General features: G+C 31.9%; 1 protein-coding gene across 1 annotated transcript; it reads left to right on the plus strand.

Annotated features, from left to right (window-relative positions):
• Nucleotides 1-2,011: 2,011 nt before the first annotated feature.
• On the plus strand, nucleotides 2,012-21,280 carry LOC127711034 (uncharacterized). The gene is made up of 7 exons (XM_052216979.1): nucleotides 2,012-2,076; nucleotides 4,276-4,371; nucleotides 7,134-7,189; nucleotides 9,565-9,621; nucleotides 13,123-13,243; nucleotides 13,841-14,010; nucleotides 14,860-21,280. Exons 1-7 carry the CDS (start codon nucleotides 2,037-2,039, stop codon nucleotides 14,920-14,922), a joined length of 603 nt encoding a protein of 200 aa, XP_052072939.1. The 5' UTR covers nucleotides 2,012-2,036; the 3' UTR covers nucleotides 14,923-21,280.
• Nucleotides 21,281-22,075: the final 795 nt, after the last annotated feature.

The raw sequence follows: 22,075 nt of genomic DNA on the forward strand, positions 1-22,075 counted from the left end.
AAAGCCGCATGTAGCCTCCAGTTTCTATAATTTTTATACAGAAATAACGTTGTGTCCGCCTGTAGCCCCTGTTTCTTTAATTTTATATAGAAATTACACCGTGTCAAGATGTGTCCGTTTTTATAACTGGATTCTTAATTTTCAAATAAAAAAACGTTATGTCAACCTGTAGCCCCTGTTTCTTTAATTTTTATAGAGAAATAACGTTATGTGCAGCTGTGTCCACCTGTAGCCACCAGTTTCTATAAATTTTATATACAAATCACTTTGTGTCCAGCTGTGTCCTCCTGTAGCCCCTGTTTGTTTAATTTTTATATAGAAATTGCACTGTGTCCAGCTGTGTCCGCCTGTAGCCACCAGTTTCTATAATTTTTATATGCAAATTACTTTGTGTCCACTTTTCACGGTCCTCCTGTCACGCCTCTGTTTCATAAATGTTTGCATAAATTGCATTGTGTCCACCCTTGGAACAGTATATTTAACCAATAAAATATTTATGTTCCTGGTCCACCTGTGTCCGCCTGTAGCCAACATTTTCTATAATTTGTATATAGAAATAACCTTGTGTTCATTTGTACCCGCCTGGAGCCCCTGTTTCTTTATTTTTTTATTTTGAAATTGCACTGTGTCCAGCTGTGTCCACCTGTTTCTATATATAGAAATAACGTTGTGTCCACTGGTGTCCGCCTGTAGCCGGCGGTCTGTTTGGTTATTTTTTGGCATATAAATTGCATTGTGTCAAGCTGTGTCCGCATGGAGCCACCATTTTCTAGGAACATATATATATATATAAAGAGAAATAAACCTATGTTCGCCTGTAGCCTCTGTTTCACTGATAATTTTCTAAATCAAAATTGCACTGTGTCCAGCTGTGTCCGCTTGTAGCCACCAGTTTCTATAATTTTTATATGAGAAATGACGTCGTTTCAACTTGTGTACGCCTGTCATCGAACCCTTTTTCATTTAATATTCATATAGAAATAGCATTGTGACCACTTGTGTCCGCCTGTATCCCTTGTTTCTTTAATTCTTAATAATATACGGAAGGCAGTGTCGGCTATTTTGCAACTACTTCATTAATTTTTATTTAGAAATTGCACTATGTCCAGCTATGTCCACTTGAAGCCATCAGTTTCTTTAATTTTTATATAGAAATAGCACCTGTGTGTCCACCTGTATCTCTTGTTTCTTTATTTTTTATTGATATACGGAAGGCGGCAGATCCGGCTATTTTGCCGGCGCCGGTAAAATAGAAAATATGCTATTTTGCCGGCTCTAGGTAAGCGGAATCCAATTTTGCCAGCAAAAAACGATTTTTATTACAGGTATGCAATTCATAGAACTGTGTGTGTGGTCACTATTATTTTAAAAGCAAATATAATTTTTAAAAAAATCTTAGTTTAAAAGCTATGTGATTGATTTTGTTATATTTTGTCAAAACTTAATCTTAACATTTTTTTTATAAAATAACAAATTCACAATATTGCTGGCGCCAGCAAAATAGCCATTACTATAAAAATATGCTATTTCGCAGGCTTTAATTATAAATATGATTTAATCAGAGCCGGCAAAATATCATATTTGCTATTTGCCGGCGCCGGCAAAATAGCCACTGCCTATATGCAAGGATTTATATAGTATCTTACAATATAAATCCTTGCTATATGGAAACAGAGACATATAATACAATATAATATATATATTATATGTCTCTGATGGAAATAACACTGTGTCCACTTGTCCAGTATTTATATATAAATATAACGTTGTGTTGTACTAATTTCTTTACCCATACATAAACGTGTCCGTGTATCCCGGAAATAAAATGCATACTATCTATATTTTGCACCGAAAATGGGACATATCTAATATATAGGTATGCATTTCTAGTCCGTAGTGGTTATTTTTTTTCAATTATAGTTATTAGTAATTAGTTATATTGCATATATTACTATGGGTAAATAATCCAATGAGAACTTGTTAATTGAAGCGTAGATTAGACCAAGACAAAATTATGTAAACATTTGCACGTGAAAATGGGAACAGAGGTTTTACTTTACGTGCCAAATTTAATAGGTGATATGACACGTATTTATTTGACACGTTTTTAAAACAAAATATCGTATACTTTCTTTATCACATAGAGAAAATCATAACATTTTAATCAGGTAGATTTTGCATGTTTGTTTAACTTGTCATCTGATATGTTACAACTTACATATGGCAGAGACATATATACTATTCTTGTTAAATTATAAACTTATTTCATTTATTTTTGGGAATATAATTTATTTCTTTTATAAAGATGGAATTTATAAAAAACTGTTACTGATTTTTTTTTTTCAATTTACCTTTCAAATTGTTTCCATGTTGTCATGGTTGTCTTGAAGTGTGTCCACGGAACCCAGAGATAGACTTTAGAATCTTGTCACAGTCAGGACTTAAGTAACCATCAACAACAGTACTATCTGCACTTAAACTCTTGTCAGTTCCCTTGACTTTTTTTGGGGGATGCAAAACTGTCTCTAGAACAAAGTCGTCGTCACTATCTACAGCCGGGTCAGTATCTGTGTATTCCCCTAACAATATATCTAAATCTAAATCATTGTCCCATGATAAAAAATCTGACTTGGACATCGTGAAAAACAGTCTGCACCAATAGCCACTAGTCCGATGTCCGATGTCCCAGACTAGTAAATATTGATTTTCAAAATTTTATTATAGTCATATAGGGACAAGTTTTGATATTTAGGTTCCGGACTAGTAGATGAAAAAGTTTTTGGCGCAGACTGGAAAAAGACAACCACCACAGATAAGCATCAATTTAGATATATATATATATATTGAGATAAATTTAATTTCAGAGAAGCAGGAAATACGCTTGCTGACATCTTTGACATTACACAGTAATTTCCTGTAAAGGCAATAATCAGAGACATATAGTATTGTCTCTGCAATAATTTACAATATACACATCTCTAATCTTGGGACCCTCCAATTAACAGACCGAGTAATGCTATGTAAACATTGCCATTAACATATAAGCTGATTTTAATTCTTAAAGTCTTTGTCCCTTTCCTTAATACATAGAAAATTGATAGGGTGTTCTGATTGATTGTTTATTGATTGTCTAGATGACGGCTAATCTCGTTAGCATACAAGTACGAGTTTACACGCGTGAAGTCGGCGAGATTTTCTAGTAGCATATCTCTTTAGTATATATGTCTCTGCATACTGTGCAGTGCAGTCCGGTGTATCAGCGCACCTAAGACTTTTGGCTACACTTTGGTAAACTCATAAAACCAATAATCTGATAATATTGTGTGAACAAATTTATGATATACTTTAATTTTATGAAATCTTCTTTATGCATGGTTTCGACCTTAGCTAAGATTTTGCGTATTACAATGTACATGTGTCCAAATTTAGGGAAACCCCTGTTTTGACAGTTCTTCAAAATTTAGATTGTGCTTCCAAAATAATATTTAAACAGAAATTCATTTAAAAGTTTCCAGGGAGATAATTTGTATAGCTCAATTGAGCTTTTATAGCCTGGCCAATGAAAGATCGGAGCAAGAATTGATTATTCAGATTGTATTTTAATAATGATTAACAAATATACAATTTGTATCGCTGTAGTGATGTAAGGTAATAAGTTAATGCCCTGAAGGTTTGTGTGGTACATTCCCAGAGTAATCAAAGATATTACAACCAATATATGCCGTTGTATGTAGATTCACAGAACCCGCCTAAAGAAAGTATATAAACAGACTCCTGTTATATTCCATTTATTAATCACCTCATATATATAAAAAAAACATTAGCATCAAAATGGGTGCCACTTGTGGAACAAGACCTGCTTACTGTTTCAGAGCATTTTTTTGTGGGTTTAATTTGCTTAATATTTTCTTTTCTGTGTAGTATCTAGTGGAATGTTGTTTGCTTATTTTCCTTTGCCCATGGTGTTGTCTTTTTTATCTTTGTTTTATGGTTTTTGACTTCCTCCTTGATATCTTTCCCTTTTTTTCAAGGACTTTTTATCAAAATATACATAAAGAAAGACTCTTATTGTATTATAAACATATTAAACATGAATGGTAACAGCAACTATTATAATATGTCCTGACATTGAGGGCAAGGTAATTGAAATAAAAAAACATTGAATATATATATGAAAATCCATCTAATTTCAATTGTTGGAATAATTCCAGCATGTGCAGTGTTATGAATGCTTTTTGCAAATACTAAATTTTCATTAGTTTTTATTTTTTGCAGGTTACCTGAGATTAGCTTTACTATGTGCCAGTTTATGGTTCTATAGTAGCCCTGTCTGGTTCCTTTCATTATATGGCCTGTCAGCATTTTTAGACGGTAAGCAATTACAATTACTGAGGCCTCAGGCTCTATATATTGCTCTAAAGCAAAACATTATAATGAACTATATGATGTACTATAAATTCAGATTTTTTTGCATGACTTATAAATGCAATTTTTGAACAATGGACCGAAATGCTTGATTAATCATTAGAGCCCCGCCAAATGGCAGCCGCCCTATAGTGATCAGTCTGTCCATCTGTCTATCCGTCCGTCTGTCCGTCCGTCTGTCCGTCCATCTGTCCGTCTGTCAGTCCGTCCGTAACAAATCGTGTCCGCTCTATATCTAGAGAACCGTTATGATTTCAAACTTTATACTTGACATGTATATTAACCAACACAAGAGGGTGTGTCATAATGTATGTTCAACATCCTAGGTCAAAGGTCAAGGTCAAAAACTGGTTTTAGTTGACAACCCAATGTCCTATGGTAAAGATCGTGTCCGCTCTATATCTTGAGAACCGTTATGATTTCAAACTTTATACTTGATATGTATATTAACCAACACCAGAGGGTGTGTAATAATGTATGTACAACTTCCTAGGTCAAAGGTCAAGGTCAAAAACTGGATTTAGTTGACAACCCCATGTCCTATGGTAAAGATCGTGTCCGCTCCATATCTTGAGAACCGTTATGATTTCAAAGTTTATACTTGATATGTGTATTAACCAACACCAGAGGGTGTGTCATAATGTATGTACAACTTCCTCGGTCAAAGGTCAAGGTCAAAAACTTTGGTTTTAGTTGACAACCCCATGTCCTATGGTAAAGATCATGTCCGCTCCATACATTGTATCTTGAGAACCGTTATGATTTCAAAGTTTATACTTGATATGTATATAAACCAACACCAGAGGGTGTGTCATAATTTATGTACAACTTCCTAGGTCAAAGGTCAAGGTCAAAAACTTTTGGTTTCATTTGACAACCCCATGTCCAATGATAAAGATAAAAAAAATTTACCACACATTATTCACAGCGGGGCCCACAGAGATGGCTCCCATCTCAATGATATCTAGTTCATTCTCAGACTGTCATTATGAAATCAGAAGAAACTGAATACAAATAATGCTATAAAAACTTATAAATCCAGTTTATGTTTTTAGGAAACCTATTCTATCAATTTTTATACGACCGCAAAAAAACTTTGCGGCTGTATATTGGTATGACGTTGGCGTCGTCGTCTTCGTCCGAAGACACATTGGTTTTCGCACTCTAACTTTAGTTTAAGTGAATGGATCTCTATGAAATTTTACCATAAGGTTCAATACCACAAAAGGAAGGTGGGGATTGATTTTGGGAGTTATGGTACCAACAGTTAAGGAATTAGGGGCCAAAAATAAGCATTTTTGTAACTTCCAGACATAACTTGTGTGTTAGTGTATGGATCTCTCTGACATTGTACCACAAGGTTCCATATCACAAAAGGAATGCTGGGATTGATTTTGGGGGTAATTGTCTCCAAATTTTAGGAATTAGGGGCCAAAAAAGGGGTAAAAAACAAGCATTTTTCTAGTTTCATGACAATAACTTGTGTGTAAGTGTATGGATCTTTCTGAAATTGTACTACAAGGTTCCATATCACAAAGGAAAAGCTGGAATTGAGTTTTGGGGTAATTGCTCAAAATGTTTAGGAATAAGGGGCCAAAAAGGGGCCAAAAATAAGCATTTTTCTAGTTTCCAGACAACAACTTGTGTTCAAATGTATGGATCTCTCTGAAATTGTACTGCAAGGTACCATACCACAAAGGGAAGGCTGGGATTGATTTTGGGGGTAATTGCCTCAAAATTTTAGGAATTAGGGGCCAAAAGGGGCAAAAAACAAGCATTTTTCTAGTTTCAGGACAATAACTTGTGTGTAAGTGTATGGATTTTTATGAAATTGTACTACAAGGTTCCATGTCACAAAGGGAAAGCTGGGTTTGAGTTTGGGGGTAATTGCCGTAAAAGTTTAGGAATTTGGGGCCAAAAAACAAGCATTTTTTCTAGTTTCCAGCTAGACAATAACTTGTGTTCAAGTGTATGGATCTCTCTGAAATTGTACTGCAAGGTACCATACCACAAAGGGAAGGCTGGGATTGAGTTTGGGGTGATGAATCATAAGGGGGTTTAAAAAATTGGGGGGGGGGGGGATTTTTTTTTCTTTAAAATTTTCCATTTTAAATTGGTTATTTCTGATTTATATATAAAAGCAAATAATAATGATATGGTTTGAATAGGTAATTAAATTTTTTTAAGTTCTTAGACCACATTCATTCTGTATCAGAAACCTATGCTGTGTCAAATATTTAATCACAATCCAAATTCAGTGCTGTATCAAGCTTGTATGTTGTGTCCATACTTGCCCCTCCTGTTCAGGGTACGACCTCTGCGGTCGTATCAAGCTGCGCCCAGCGGAGCATTTTATTCAATCATAAAAACATGGCGAAAATTACTGAATTTAAAGTATTTTATCTATTTTTATGAACGTTAGAATAAAGTTTTGTAGTAGATAGAATCATCATAGATACCAGGATTATATTAAAATAGGAAAAGTTATCTTTTGTTTCATCTGTATGTTAACCTGTATAAGTAATTTTGTTTTTGGTTTGTGTTATTAGGTTGCTGTCTCATGACTTTCTATTAAATGCAACCTTGACAAAATTTCTTAGAGCCTCTAGTCTGGCAGCTAGGTTTTAAATGTATGTATGAAAGATCGATGTTCGTTAAATTCAAATATGAGCTGTTTTCTGGTACCAGAAGAATTGTATATTTTGCAGGCTTTGATGGTTATTTTGCCAGGAAATTGAACCAGTCTTCTGTATTTGGTGCTTGGGTAGGTAAGAAATGGAAATATATTCAGGCTTAGGGAGCTACCATTTGATTTTTATGGAGGGGCTAGGTTGAAAAATTTTGTCCTGCATTTCTATTTTTAGTTGTAATCTCTGTCCTGCCTTTTATTTTCCACTCTATTCAGTCCTGTCTTTTTTTATTAGTTTATCCTGACTTTTTATACGACCGCAAAAAAAATTTTGTGGTCGTATATTGGTATGACTTTGGCGTCGTCGTCGTCGTCCGAAGACACATTAGTTTTCACACTCTAACTTTAGTTTAAGTGAATGGATCTCAATGAAATTTTACCATAAGGTTCAATATCACAAAAGGAAGGTGGGGATTGATTTTGGGGGTTATGGTACCAACAATTAAGGAATAAGGGGCCAAAAAGGAGCCAAAAATAAGCATTTTTGTAACTTCCAGACATAACTTGTGTGTAAGAATATGGATCTCTCTGACATTGTACCACAAGGTTCCATATCACAAAGGGAATGCTGGGATTGATTTTGGGGGTAATTGCCACCAAATTTTAGGAATTAGGGGCAAAAAAGGGGCAAAAAACAAGCATTTTTCTAGTTTCATGACAATAACTTGTGTGTAAGTGTATGGATCTCTCTGACATTGTACCACAAGGTTCCATATCACAAATGGAAAGCTGGAATTGATTTTGGGGGTAATTCACCAAAAAGCTTAGGAAAAAGGGGCCAAAAATAAGCATTTTTCTAGTTTCCAGACAATAACTCCTGTTCAAGTGTATGGATCTCTCTGAAATTGTACTGCAAGGTACCATACCACAAAGGGAAGGCTGGGATTGAGTTTGGGGGTGATGAATCATAAGGGGGTTCAAAAAATTTGGGGGGGGGGATATTTTTTTTCTTTTTTTTCTTTAAAAATTTTCCATTTTAAATTGGTTATTTCTGATTTATATATAAAAGCAAATAATAATGATATGGTTTGAATAGGTAAATTAAAAATTTTTAAGTTCTTAGACCATTCTGTGTCAGAAACCTATGCTGTGTCAAATATTTAATTACAATCCAAATTCAGTGCTGTATCAAGCTTGAATGTTGTGTCCATACTTGCCCCAACTGTTCAGGGTTTGACCTCTGCGGTCGTATCAAGCTGCGCCCAAGCGGAGCATTTTATTTTACATAAATTGTTGTCCTGCCTTTTTTTTTACTCAAAACTTCTGTCCTGCCTTTTTTTTTTTTAATTTCATCCCAACCCCATAAAAATCAAATGGTAGCTCTCTTAGATATACTGGAATTAGCAAAATTGGAAGAGGTGGCTAAAATGTTTTAGAAATGGCAGAAAAAAGTTCATGCAAAAAAACATCTGATATTTCATATGTGCCTTAAAATTTTTGATTGTTAACATAATGGCACAATATTTGCCAAAAGTTAATTTGTTTAATAATAATGTCAGCAAGGACAAAATTTGTTGGAAGACAGTTCATTCATTATTGTAAAGAAGATTTTCTATGAGTAGACTATTAAGACATGGGATAATTGCCTATGAGATGCAAATTTTCAAGGAAAATAACCATAGTATTAGGTGTCTAATGAGACCCAATTAAAGTATCTGGTTGTATTCACCAATGTTTGCTAATACTTAATTTTTGAAACCTTGTTTAGAAAATGAATATCACAGGAAAAGCAAGATATAAAAAACTTCTGAGGCACCTGATATGATCCAATTCAGTTTTATTGGGAGTCCAAATTTCCCAATCTTTTTTTTTTTGGGGTGTGGGGGGGGAGGTATTTCTGTTCATATATCATGGATACAGGAAAGTCCAGTAATTTCTTTTGTGTGGTATAAGTGTATACATTTTGTTGACAATAACATCAAACAAACAGCTCTTTAAGGAAAAAGAAATTACTGGCCCCCATCATATACCTTTCCTAATTTGTCTGTACACCTTCTTCAATGATGAAAACATGTCAAACAATATGCTAGCACCAAATTATTAACTCCTGGACATTATGTCATAAAATTTTACTCAGTACTGGGAGTACATAATTTTGCTCGAAACACCAAATTAAGCATTTTGATTGGTTGATTTCTGAGTCTGATTATGCTAATCATACACAAAAGTTTTATGATCACAAGGTTATAGACAGGTAGTGAAAAAACACATAACAGATATCACACATATCATCTATTTCCTGAAATACACAAAACATTTAGATACAGCCACTGATGTTGTTCCTGACTTTGGACATGAACACTTTGCAGGATTTATTGAGCTCTCAACCTCAATGTCTTGTTGGATTGCTGTCTCATTGATATTTACACTTTAGTAACACCTTTTATGTATATCTATGAATTTAACTACTTTTACAAAATGATTTTATGTTTACTTTTTCTACTTTTTAGTTTGATGTGGTTATAGACAACATCAGCAGAGGATTTTTGTGGTGTCTTCTTTACAAGGTAATAATTATAGGTAAGGTAGATTGATGTGGTTATAGACAACATCTGCTGAGGATTTTTGTGGTGCCTTCTTAACAAAGTAATAATTATAGGTAAGGTTGAAATTGTCATCATGAAGTGAGCCTAGAATTCAACATTTGTATGGAGAAAAATAGAGGTAAAGTATTGGAAATTTTGTTGTTGTTAAAGTTATGGTTTTTCCCATGGTTATCTCACATTGTCATTGTGTTTTTGGTGCTGATAATTTGTCTTCTATTGGTTGTTGTCCCCAGGGCAATGCGTTGTAGGGAACATAGAAATATCGGGCTCTGGGGCATCAGTCCAGTCTTGTTAGCACTCTCACATGTACAGATTTTTATTAAACTTATATCATAGGTTTATATCAGCATTGTCTTGGATACATTCAAAAATCAGTGCTGATCAGCAATTTTTTGAAGAATTATTTCCCTTAGAAATATTAATTTTATGGAAAATTGCATTTTTAGCCCTCTCATGTGTAAAATTCTTGGCAGATTTTTATCAAATTTATATCAAAGGTTTATATCAGCAATGTCTTGGAGGACAATTTCGAAAATTGGTGATGATCAAATATTTTTTAAAGAGTTATGCTCCTTGAAAATATTAATTATATTGGAAATTGCATTACATAGTGCTCTCAAGCCTTCATTTCTCTAAGATATTTATAAAAATTTCAAAGAATAAAAAAAACATAATTTTTGTGATTGCCCTAAGACAGAGAAATATGTGCAATGCAGGGGACATTGGAACTCTGTTCTTTTATTTGAATTTGTTATGGTGGTGATCCAATCTAATCCAAAAAAAGTTGCAGAAGGCTAAATTAACATCTGTATTTTTAACACTTTGTCTAATGTCTTAGCTTATTATTATTGATACTGTTCTTTTTTTCTTCTGTGCTTGATTTTTGTGCACTAGATTATTTTTATCATTTTGCTATAATTATGATATAAAAATAAGGAGATGTGGTATGATTGCCAATGAGACAACTATCCACCAAAGTTCAAATGAAGTGGATGTAAGCAATTATAGGCAACCGTTCGCCCTTCAACAATGAGAAAAACCGTACTGTATGGTCGACTATAAAAGGCCCAGACATGAAAACTATGAAAAAATTCAATTGAGAAAACTAACGAAAATCTAATTTATAACAAAACAATTTACGAAAAACAAATATGACAGACATGAACCAACAACAACCACTGAACTACAGGCTCCTGACTTTGGACAGGCACATAAAGAATGTGGCGGGGTTAAACATGTTTGTGAGTGCTCAACCCTTCCCCTAACCTGGGACAGTGGTGTAACAGTTCAACATAAGAACAAACTGTAAAAATCAGTTGAAAAAGGATTAACTCATCAGATGGATACAAATAGAAATACATCTAACAGAAACACAGAGTGACGTGGACAGGTATTTAAACATCCCCCCCAAAAAAAAAAAAAAAATTACAGATCTGAGAGTACTCCCAGTTACTGACAGCTAGTTCAAAGCCAATAACAACTAATGAATAAAATTATGTATCTAAGACTAAAATATCAATCAGTACACATCCAGCATCCAAAGGATTTAGTATAAAGATGTCATTAACAGCCAGAGAAAAACATGACCGTGTGCAATGCCAAACTATAGGTATCGACAGATTGTAGTACCGTGAAAGTACATACGTGTAATATTTAGTATGGTTTTAATTTATTGATAACAAAATAAATATTTATACCAATAAAAACAATATTCAAAGATTTTATTACAGTGTTGAATAGGTAACCTTTTAGAATAAGTTATTTAAAGGTTTACACAAATCAGTTCTAAATTTCCGGGCTCAGGGTACAACATCACCGTAAAATTGAGGATGTACTATTCCGTTTGAAATAAGTTTTCTACAGGTACAACCAAACTTGCAGACCAAATCTTTGTATCTATGAAAGAATTTAGTAAAGTTTTTAAGTAGTTTGTTGTAACGAAATCCTTGACTTAATAATTTACTAGTAAAACATAGATTACGCACATTAAAATCCAAAATGTCACTACAGATAGGAGCATAGCGAACGAGTTGGTATATATAAAAACCATAAGACAGTGCCAAAGGAACATCACTGTCCAAAAAGGGAAAATTAACAATAGGGAAAGAAAAATCATTCGTTTTGTCATAAATTTTGGTGTAGAGTTTCTGGTGTAATACTGAAATATCTAAATCTAGGAAAGGACAGTTATTGTTCTTGATATTTGATTTATTTAAAGTAAGTTCCTTTGGGTAAATATCAGCAGTAAAGTTAGAGAATTCTTTATTATTTAACGATAAATATCATCAAGATAACAGTAAGTGTTGTTGAATTTATCGATAAATGGAATTTAGACGGTTCTTTACTGAGTTTGGCCATAAACTGTGATTCATAACAGTAAAGGAACAAGTCTGCTATTATAGGGGCACAATTGTTGCCGATAGGAATACCTACAATCTGTTGATAAATTTTATTGCCGAATCGTACATAAATGTTGTCTAGGAGAAAATTTAGTGCATCTCATCACACCTCCAGTAAGTATATTTAGCATATTTACCTTTCTCATTAGAGAAAAAGGCTTTATATGAGTTGCAGCAAATAAATTTGCAACCAGATTTATCAAACAACCATTTAATTAGATAGGAAAACTGTTGTTTGATAAAATTGTGTGGAAGTGTAGTATAAAGAGTGGAAAAGTCAAAACTGTTAACTGAATCAAAAGGACCATTGAAACTTTGACCTATAATTGTTTACGTTTTACACATTGTGACTTGGATGGAGAGTTGTCCCATTGGCACTCATACAACATCTTCTTATTTCTATTAAAAGCATGTAATTTATCTAAATCATCCTAAGAATTTTTTAACTCCAAAAATGGTTAATTCCACTGTTTTCATATGTTTTATTACAAAAATTAACAATAAGTTCTTTGATAGTAGTTAAGGAACTCGTTAAAAGCACTGTTAAAAGTTGCTTTTTAAAGCAGATTTGAAGTACAATTATAAAAATAAAAGAATAAAAAGGCATGGTTTCTGAATCAACAGATTCAGTATTGAAAAAAAATACTATTGATTCCTTTATGGATCAAGGAAAAAATTATATTTTTTGTATGGATAGTTATTTTCATGGTTTTGACAAATTCTGTATCTATGGTAGAAACCTATATAAAATATGGTCTTTAATCAACACTTTGGTGGTCCAACTGTTCCTTATAAGACACATACACTGAATCCACATTTATAATTTTTACTGATAAATTTGTTCCAAATACATCATTGTAAAGAAAAAAATTAATTTGATCTTAAAATTTACTATCACTTCAAACATAACCAATGTACTCATTAATTCGAAAAAAATAAATCTAATTTTAGTTAAAATACTAGTTTATAGTATGTTTGTTTATAGTATGTTTTTTTTCCTAAATAAAAATATGTTAGTACACATAGTAACAGTTTTACTTAACTGTCAACTTTTATCTTGTAGTGGGGTTATGGTGTTATTCTGGTTGAGTGGCTGACATTTGTGTGTACTCATAAAAGGGGAGCTAACTGGAGGATACCAGATGAAAATTTTCCATTACTTTGTAAACTTGTTATGCAGAATTGTAAGAAGTTACTGCTAAGTTTTTGTTTAATTTAGAATATTTAATATAAACATTTAACCTCAAATATGTTATTGCTGTTTTTCTACAATATAAGATTTGTCTATAATTTTGTTTACTCAAAACATAAAATTTGCAGTGAAATGTACATTGTACATGTAAATAAAAATAAGTGTACAGTAAAAATCTTGTGGAAAGCAGCACACACAAAAATAGACTTCTACAGAGCACCAAATGACCTGCTGTTGTGGAGTATGGAAGAATAAAGCAATATTTGCTTATTACCTGCAATAATTTCAAATTTATTATAATGATAATTTAATAGCTTATAAATGCCTTTTTTAACATTAATTTATGAATACTGTGGATTCATTTATTTTCTTGGGTATCAATTTTCCGGGATTGAGGAAAACTTGCATTTTCGTGAATATTTGATTTCGTGATTTTGCCAATCTCTACATACGAAGCCTATAGAAAATTTGTAATTCATTGAACATTTAAATTCGTGGTTCACCTGTATCCATGAAACCCACGAAAATTGGTATCAAACAAATAATAATGAATCCACAGGTAAAGTACATTGATATAATTTAATTTCAGGTTTTAAATCACCATTAGGCATTATAGCCCTGACTGGTGTCCATTGTTTACCTGTTTGGTTGTATGCCTGTGATTCTAATTTTTTGACTGACCTTGGCCTTCATTTGTGGTTACAATACACAGGTTCAGCAGTATTGGTTGTAGGCAGGTTATTAGCCTTCAGGGTAGAGGTAAGTTGGAACCAACTTTTATCTCAAAATAATAAATACGGTCAAGGTAAATGTATTTTATACAGAATCTAATAAAAACAAGTAAAAAAGCGATGAATAACCACGATGAATAATGAAAACAAACCAAAGAAATGTGCTTGATACAGAACTTTTTATAAATCATTTTGGAAAAGCTTCGAAAATGGGGTTGACATAAATCGTCTTTAATTTTTTTAAAAGAGACTGTATGAGTATGAAGAAAAGGAAATGTGGTGTATAAGCAAATGTCTGTCAAAACGAAACAAAATTCCAAAGGAATCGAAAGGTTATGTAGAACATTTCATCATTTAATAAAAGAGTTCTTTCTATGGGAATAACCTACTTAGACTATTCAATGTACATGTAGAAATGAGGTTTTGTCTAGAAAGTACATATATCAGGTTGGTTTTTTTTATAAAAAGTATAATTGTAAATGCATTTCTGTTTAAACAAGTATGCAAGTTCAAGCATTTTATGGTAACACATAAACAAACCAATAAACTACTATAATTTCAGAAATTTTGTGCATTTATTGTTGCAATTACTGTCCAATGAACACAAAAGTGAGATTTGAATTATTGTTATTTCAGGAAATACTTTAAACAAATAATACTATCAAAATTTAGAATGCAATTTTTTTTTATTTTTGCAACACACACCTATCCCATAGCAGTTTTTGCAATAATTAAACTTTGCAAAAAATTAAAATTTTTGAAAAAGTTGTAAAATTATACAGTCATCCTAAATATTGCAGGCAATATCTGCTACTGGCAGTTAAGCAGATAACAATAACGCAATTAAACTAATCATGCATTGTTGTTTTTGTTACAGATATTTTACATAATGACACATATCAGAACTATGCTTGATGAAACAGCATCGACTTCAGATTAAATGTTATTGTGATGTGAATTTGTTTTGAAGTCACAACGAAGCAAAAAATGTAAAATAATGTCACTGCCATATCGAGAAAAAGTTGTTTTTTAACTGTTTCCTTATGCATTTATACCAACTTTTTTATTATAATATAAGGAAGGAATGTACTGCTTTTTTAGGTAGATGTTTTTCACAGGGTAAAGAAAATGATATTTGAAATTATTTTTTTCTTGCTTTGCTAATTTGTTACTTAAAATCATTTTTTCTCGCTATGCTTGGTAATATTATTTTTTTAATATCCTACCTCATAACTGAAATCCAAATCCAGATGTTTTCTGTCATAAAAAAGAAATGACATCCATGTTAATATCATTTTCATGTTCTTTGTGCATTTAAACTGGTTCTGACCAGTTGAATAAGTATTTGATAAATCACACTTTGAATAAATTGTTGCATTTGATTTTCCATCAAATCTTTTCATAATATTTTACTTGAATTATCACAAATAGCAGAGTATTGCAGAATCTAAATTGGGGCCTCGGTGGCCGAGTGGTCTAAGTAGTTACTACTGTAATCACTAGCCAGTCAACACTGAGGTTGTGAGTTCGAACCCCGTTCGTGCGGGTGCACTCGACTCCAATCTTAATTGACTAGGATTGTCAGTTTTCCTATCGAAGGTCGTTGGTTTTCTCTGGGCACTCCGGCTTCCTCCACCAATAAAACTGGGCGCCACGAAATAGCCCAAAAGCAGTGCTTAAAAGTGGCGTTAAAACACCAAAAATCAAATCAAATCAGAATCTAAATTATGTACAAGGAATAATTCACCGTTTCAGAATCTAATGAATTCTGGGTAATATTTTCACAAAGAGCACAGCACAACGTTGTGATTGGCTTAAAATGTCATAAACAATGGGAATTCAACCAATGAAATGACATAATTTTCATTTTGGGGTTAAACAATGAAATTACCCACAATCCTTTAGATTATGAAACGAACAAATTTGAGACAGTGTTTAATTTTTTTGTCTTTTACCACACAATTTGACATCTTTTTCAGTTCTTTTTTTATGGTCTGAATAATAAATAAGGTTGAAGATGAAAATTGAAAAAAGGAAAGCAACATCAGCCCCTATGGCTGAGTTATGATGTGATGAATCGCAAATAATTACCTGCAAAAAATATTTAACTTATATTGAAAAACTTGAAAAAAAAACTGATTATTTCTTCAAAAGTATTTCAACAGTTAAGTACTGTAAATTCAGAAATTATAATGTGCAATTATTATTGCCATTTTTGACCAATGGACAAAAATGCGAGATTAATTAGTTTAAATTCAGGAAAAGCTGCATACAAATATATGTACCAGATATCAAAATGCAAGTTCTTGTTATTGCAATACTCACCCAGTCGCATTATTCACATTACCCGTAATAAAAACCTAGCAATAATTCCAGAATTTACAGTACATTTCACCTGCTTTGAAATTTGATCCATTGAAAACAAGAAGTAATATAATGAGGAAAGTTTTAAAATATATATTTCAAAATATTTTTTATTTGTTTATAGTTTGTTAAATCTTAGTAAATATACTTTTGAACACATTCCACTTATATTTATTCATGTTAGAAAATATAATGATATGATTTATGTTTCTTAAAAAAATTAAATTTATATTTAGTATGTTTATATATACTTATTTTGTAATAGATATTTGTCATAGATTTTCATATGTTTTTGTGCTTTTATATAACATATACAGATATGGTGTTTATATATATATATGTGTTTCTGGCACCAAATATCATCTTTTAATTGTATTTGAAATCCAACAATTTTATGCCCAAAAATGAGAGAAAAATATGATTTCTATTGATTTTTGTCCACCACGCAACACTTTGTTGCAGAAGCAATATATAGCAAGCCTACATTCTGTCTTCAGCGTCATCAACATTTAAGTTCAGTCTGTGATTGAAATTTTTTTAGGCATCAATAACTTTGTAAAACCTTCATGGAGTTTTATGAAATTTTGACAGATGCGTTTTTTATGATCAAAAGACAATATACTGAGAAAAATAGTTTTGTTCATTTTTCCATATTTTACTGATAAAAGAACTTAATTTTTTTTTGCAGTTAACATTTAAATACAGTGTGGGGTTAAATTTTTAAAAAGCATCTAAAGAAAAAAATATGATTTTTAAGATTTTTTTCTATAATTTTACTGATAAATGGACATAGTTTTTGGCTGTCAATGTATCACTTTTTCTCTGACAGCAGCGATAGCTGGTAATAGCCAGAAGACTCAGGGCTCCGAGGAACCATTAAATAGTCCTTTGAGTTTGGCGTTAATTATTGGCAGGGGGCATAAAATATGCAATTTCATTATATTGTGATATTGTGAACAAATGTTTTAATCAAAAGAGCAGTTTTCATATAAATTTAAAAAAAAAAACCATTAATATAAGCATGATAAGTAATGAAAAAAATATTAATTTCAAAAGTATTTTAGTATTGTAAAAGAAAATTGAGTATAAATGGCATTTCTTTTATAGATAAACATTTATGCACTATTGACAAATTTTGCGTAACAATGTTTGACAACTTGTATTATTATTTTTCATATGTACATTTATATATATATATATACAAGTCTAAATTGAAAAACAACGTTCAAACCTATGATTGTGTTGGATAAAAACCGCAATTTTTATACATGTGCATGTAAAACAAATTTCTTGGTAGAGGGGTCTAAATACAGCACAAACAACATTTTCTTAAAGACCAAAAGAGTGAAAAAGTATATTTTAACAAAACGCATTTGACTAACAGGTCGAACAACGGATGTTCTTAAACCCTGCTGACTGCCATTGGCGATTGCCAAATAAATTGATCACCAGATTTAACAAAATGGATCTTAATATTAATTTAATACCAAACAGAAAACAATTAACTTGCCGAAAGATGGTATTCCACAAACTTGAGGTGCAAAAATTTGTACACCATTTCCGGATTTCTACAATTAATGTCTCTTCAGTGATGTTAGGGATCGAAACGGTATTTTGAAGGCCATATAATTTACCTCAATTTAGGATAGACTCTTGAATTTTGAAAGAGTCAAAATAGGATGAACGGATCATATAAACCCTAAGGAAAATATAATACAAGCCCAAATGAAAAAATATAAACAAGTCTAAATTGAAAACAACGTTCAAACCTATGATATATATATATATATATATATATATATATATATATATATATATATAGCACAATAGCCTTGATATGTATTTGATATGTTTGGTAGATGGTTGTTGGTGTTTAACTCCATTTCAGCACTATAAGCTATTTCGTGGCATTCAGCTTTTATGCATTATGTACTGAAAGGGTACTTAAGTAAAACATATTGTTGATTTTTGGGTAAAGATTGCATGAAATGCAATCAAAACCCTATGGTACTGACTTGATATCTAAATCTAAAGGTTTATCACTACTTTTGAGATACACAAAATATAGTGCATTGATCATAACATTCTAAACATCCTATCCATGAACATTTCCAGAAATTTGTCAATGAAATATATGCTCAGATATTCATGTTACAAAATGATGTTACACTTGTCAAGAAAATTACATAACTTGTGCAAGGTGCAGTAATCTAATTTTGGTAGTTGAATCAACTACAACCAATGTTTTTACGATGCAATGTTTAATTTTACTTCCCACTGATAAATTAAAGCAATCTTTACCCTTCAGTGCTTACAAGCACTTTGATTATATCTGTTGATTGATGACAACTTTGTTTTCAAATAAATGAAATTTATTATAGAAACAAGGTGTAATTAGAGATACATGTATAGGGTTTTTCATTTTCATTTTCCCACTGGTTTACTTTGATCACAGTTCGATTTTCAAATCCCATGATGTGCTAGTGTCAGAAAGTAATTAGAAGAGGTATTTGTGACCTTTGTTTTATAAACCTTGGGTGAAGCAAACTTGTCATAATAAAACTTATTGATGTTTATAAAATTATAAAGAAGTGATATATAATAAGTATTGACAGAACTGAAGTTGTTACAAAATGTTTCAGCTAATCTGGTTTAAAGATGTAAGTTTTGTTTCGTATTTGCAGATATAACTATATTGCAGTCAGGGTGTTCATTAGGGAAGGACCATTTAACTTCAAGGGAGGGTTATGGTTTTTTCCTAAAAAAATATTCTGATCCCCAATTTGATGAAAAAAAATATTGTGGTCAAGCAGATGACAAAAAAAAATTATTCTGAATCCAGATTTTTCCCATACCTTATCGTGTTAAATTTTGAAAAAAAATAATTTGATTGATAGCATCGAAAAACTAAAAAAAAAAAGTTCATGAAAAAAAATTTCTTACTCAGACAAAAAACCATAAACCCCCCTCCCTTGAAGTTATGGTTGCTCCCTTACTTATATTTTCAACTTTCTTTGATATATAAATGTACCTTTTTTGCCTGTTTTGTATCACCTTGACGAGTTCACAGAGGCTGTATCAGGTGATGGTGACATCATCTATTGTTATAGTTTGTGATTAGGTATAAGGGAACCCCTAATGTTTAGTCAAAAATATTTGGTAGGCAGTTGTGTTATAATTGGCACATCTCATTTGCATGGGGATTTGTGAATTTGAAACTGGCACATGGCAGGTGCGTTCCATTCCAAACTTAAATGACTAGGATTTTCAGTTTTCCTTTCAAATGTTGTGGTTCTCTCCGGGCACTCCAGCTTCCTCTGCTAATAAAAACTGACTGCCATGAATTAACGCAATCAATCAATCATTTTTGAATTTGATATAAGTATGTCATCCAGGTATGTTAATGTTGAAAACTAGTTTTATTATCCAGTCCATTGGCATCAATTTGGAAAATAAAGATATCCATAAAAAAAGTGTGAACATTGAGAAAAGAACATGAATCTAATTTTTATACGTACATTTACGGGGAGTATTATGGTATACCGTTGTCCGTCTGTCGTATCCTCCGTCTGTCCGTCCGTCGTCAACATGTCAGACAATAACTCAAAAACACTTAAACCAATTGGCATGAAACTTTGGTGAATTTTTTATATCTATTGACCTGAGCTCCCTTTGGTTTTTTATAAATTTTAGATTTTACGTTTCCGAGTTATGGGTTTTTTTTCATTAAAAAAGGGGGATTTTCCAGTTTTCAGACAATAACTCAAAAACACTTTCACCAATTTGAAAGAAACTTTGGTGAATTGTTTATATCTATTGACATGTCAGCTCCCTTTTGATTTTTATAAATTTTAGATTTTACGTTTCTGAATTATGGGGTTTTATTCATTTAAAAAAGGGTGATTTTCCAGTTTTTGGACAATAACTCAAAAATGCTTTCAGCAGTTTTCATGAAACTTGAATTGTTTATATCTATTGACGTAAGCTCCCTTTTGATTTTTATAAATTTTAGATTTTAGGTTTTCGAGTTATGGGATTTTATTCATAAAAAAGGGGAGATTTTCCAGTTTTCTGACAATATCTTTAAAGTGCTTTGAGCAGTTTTCATGAAACTTTGGTGACTGGTTTAAATCTATTAAGATAACCTCCCTTTAGTTTTTCATAAGTTTCTGATATGACATTGAGAAGTTATTGAACTTATTCTTTGAAAAAGCGACGGGCGTATCATGCACTCATGGCGTAGCTGTTTATTAATCATGCTGAAATATGATGGTGTTATTGTGGCCCTATCGTGTTGTTGATCACTACACAGAAGTGTGATGGTTTACATAATCTATATTGTCAATGTTTTTCTTGTTTACATGTCCATGTTGAAGTAAGGTTGTTTGGGTTTTTTTTAGAATCAGCTTTACAGATTTTTAAGTAAATCAACAAGCGTACGTAGCAAAATTAAATAGGAAGATATTTATTTAGTATGACAGTCAGACACTGTAACTAAGGACATACAAAATATAAGACATATTCTTGTTTTTTCTAATGTAACAAACACAGTTAAAAGATGTTGATGATATATTAGCAGGATACTTGGAGATGACATTCAAACAGTATACGATAATCACGTAATACTTATTTGTATGGTCAAAAAGCTTATTGCAGGATGATAAATCTTTAAATAATTCTTTTATTTCAACCATACACATACATATATAATCAATACCGAAATGCCACAAATATTTTACTAACAATAATGAATGCACATTTATATACTAACTTAAAAATATCTACTTCTCATAATATTGAGATTTTAAACCAGCCAAGAATGGTCTGGACAGGGGTCCTTCATTTTATTCTATTCTTTATTTTTTAGGCCATTTTTCTCTATATCTTTATTTTTTTGCTTGTAATCCTCAATTCATTATATTTTAGCACAATTGTTTTCTATTTTTTTTTTTTTTTTTGCCACTTTTTATATGACCGCAAAAAATTTTTGCAGTCGTATATTGGTATCATATCGTCGTCAGCGTATTCCGAAGACATTTGGTTACCGGACAATAACTTTAGTTTAAGTGTATGGATCTCTATGAAATTTAACCAAAAGGTTAAATACCACAAAAGGAAGGTTGGGATTGTTTTTGGGGGTGATGCTCCCAACCGTTTAGGAATTAGGGGCCAAAACAAGCATTTTTCTAGTTTCAGAACAATAACTTGTGTATAAATATTTTGATTGCTCTGAAATTGTACAAGGTTCAATATCACAAGTAGATGAATTAGGGGCCAAAAAGGGTCTAAAACTAGCATTTTTCTAGTCTTTCTAGTTTTCAGACAATAACTTGTGTTTAAGTGTATGGATGTCTCTTAATTTGTATCACATTTTACAAAAAATAAATTTCTTCAAAATACATTTTTTTGGAAGGGGGAGGGGGGGGAGGGCAATATTTTTTCCTCAAAAGAAAATTCTCTTCAAATATTATTTTTTTGGAGGGGGGTAAACAAATTTTTTTCCGTCGAGATTTAAGAAATTGTCAATTTTCCAAAGTAAAAAATTGGGGGTCACAATTTATTTTGCTAATTCTTTGTATATAGTCTGAAAACAGATTTACTAAGTATTGCGCAACAGCACAGTGTATTGCACAACAGAAAGAAATCTTCAATTGAATATAAATTCAAATCATACAACCAATTTCAAGTTCTTTGACTACATTTATTCTGTGTCAGAAACCTATAATGTG

Source organism: Mytilus californianus, unplaced genomic scaffold (assembly GCF_021869535.1).
Source record: "Mytilus californianus isolate M0D057914Y unplaced genomic scaffold, xbMytCali1.0.p SCAF_8, whole genome shotgun sequence".
NCBI lineage: Eukaryota > Metazoa > Mollusca > Bivalvia > Mytilida > Mytilidae > Mytilus > Mytilus californianus.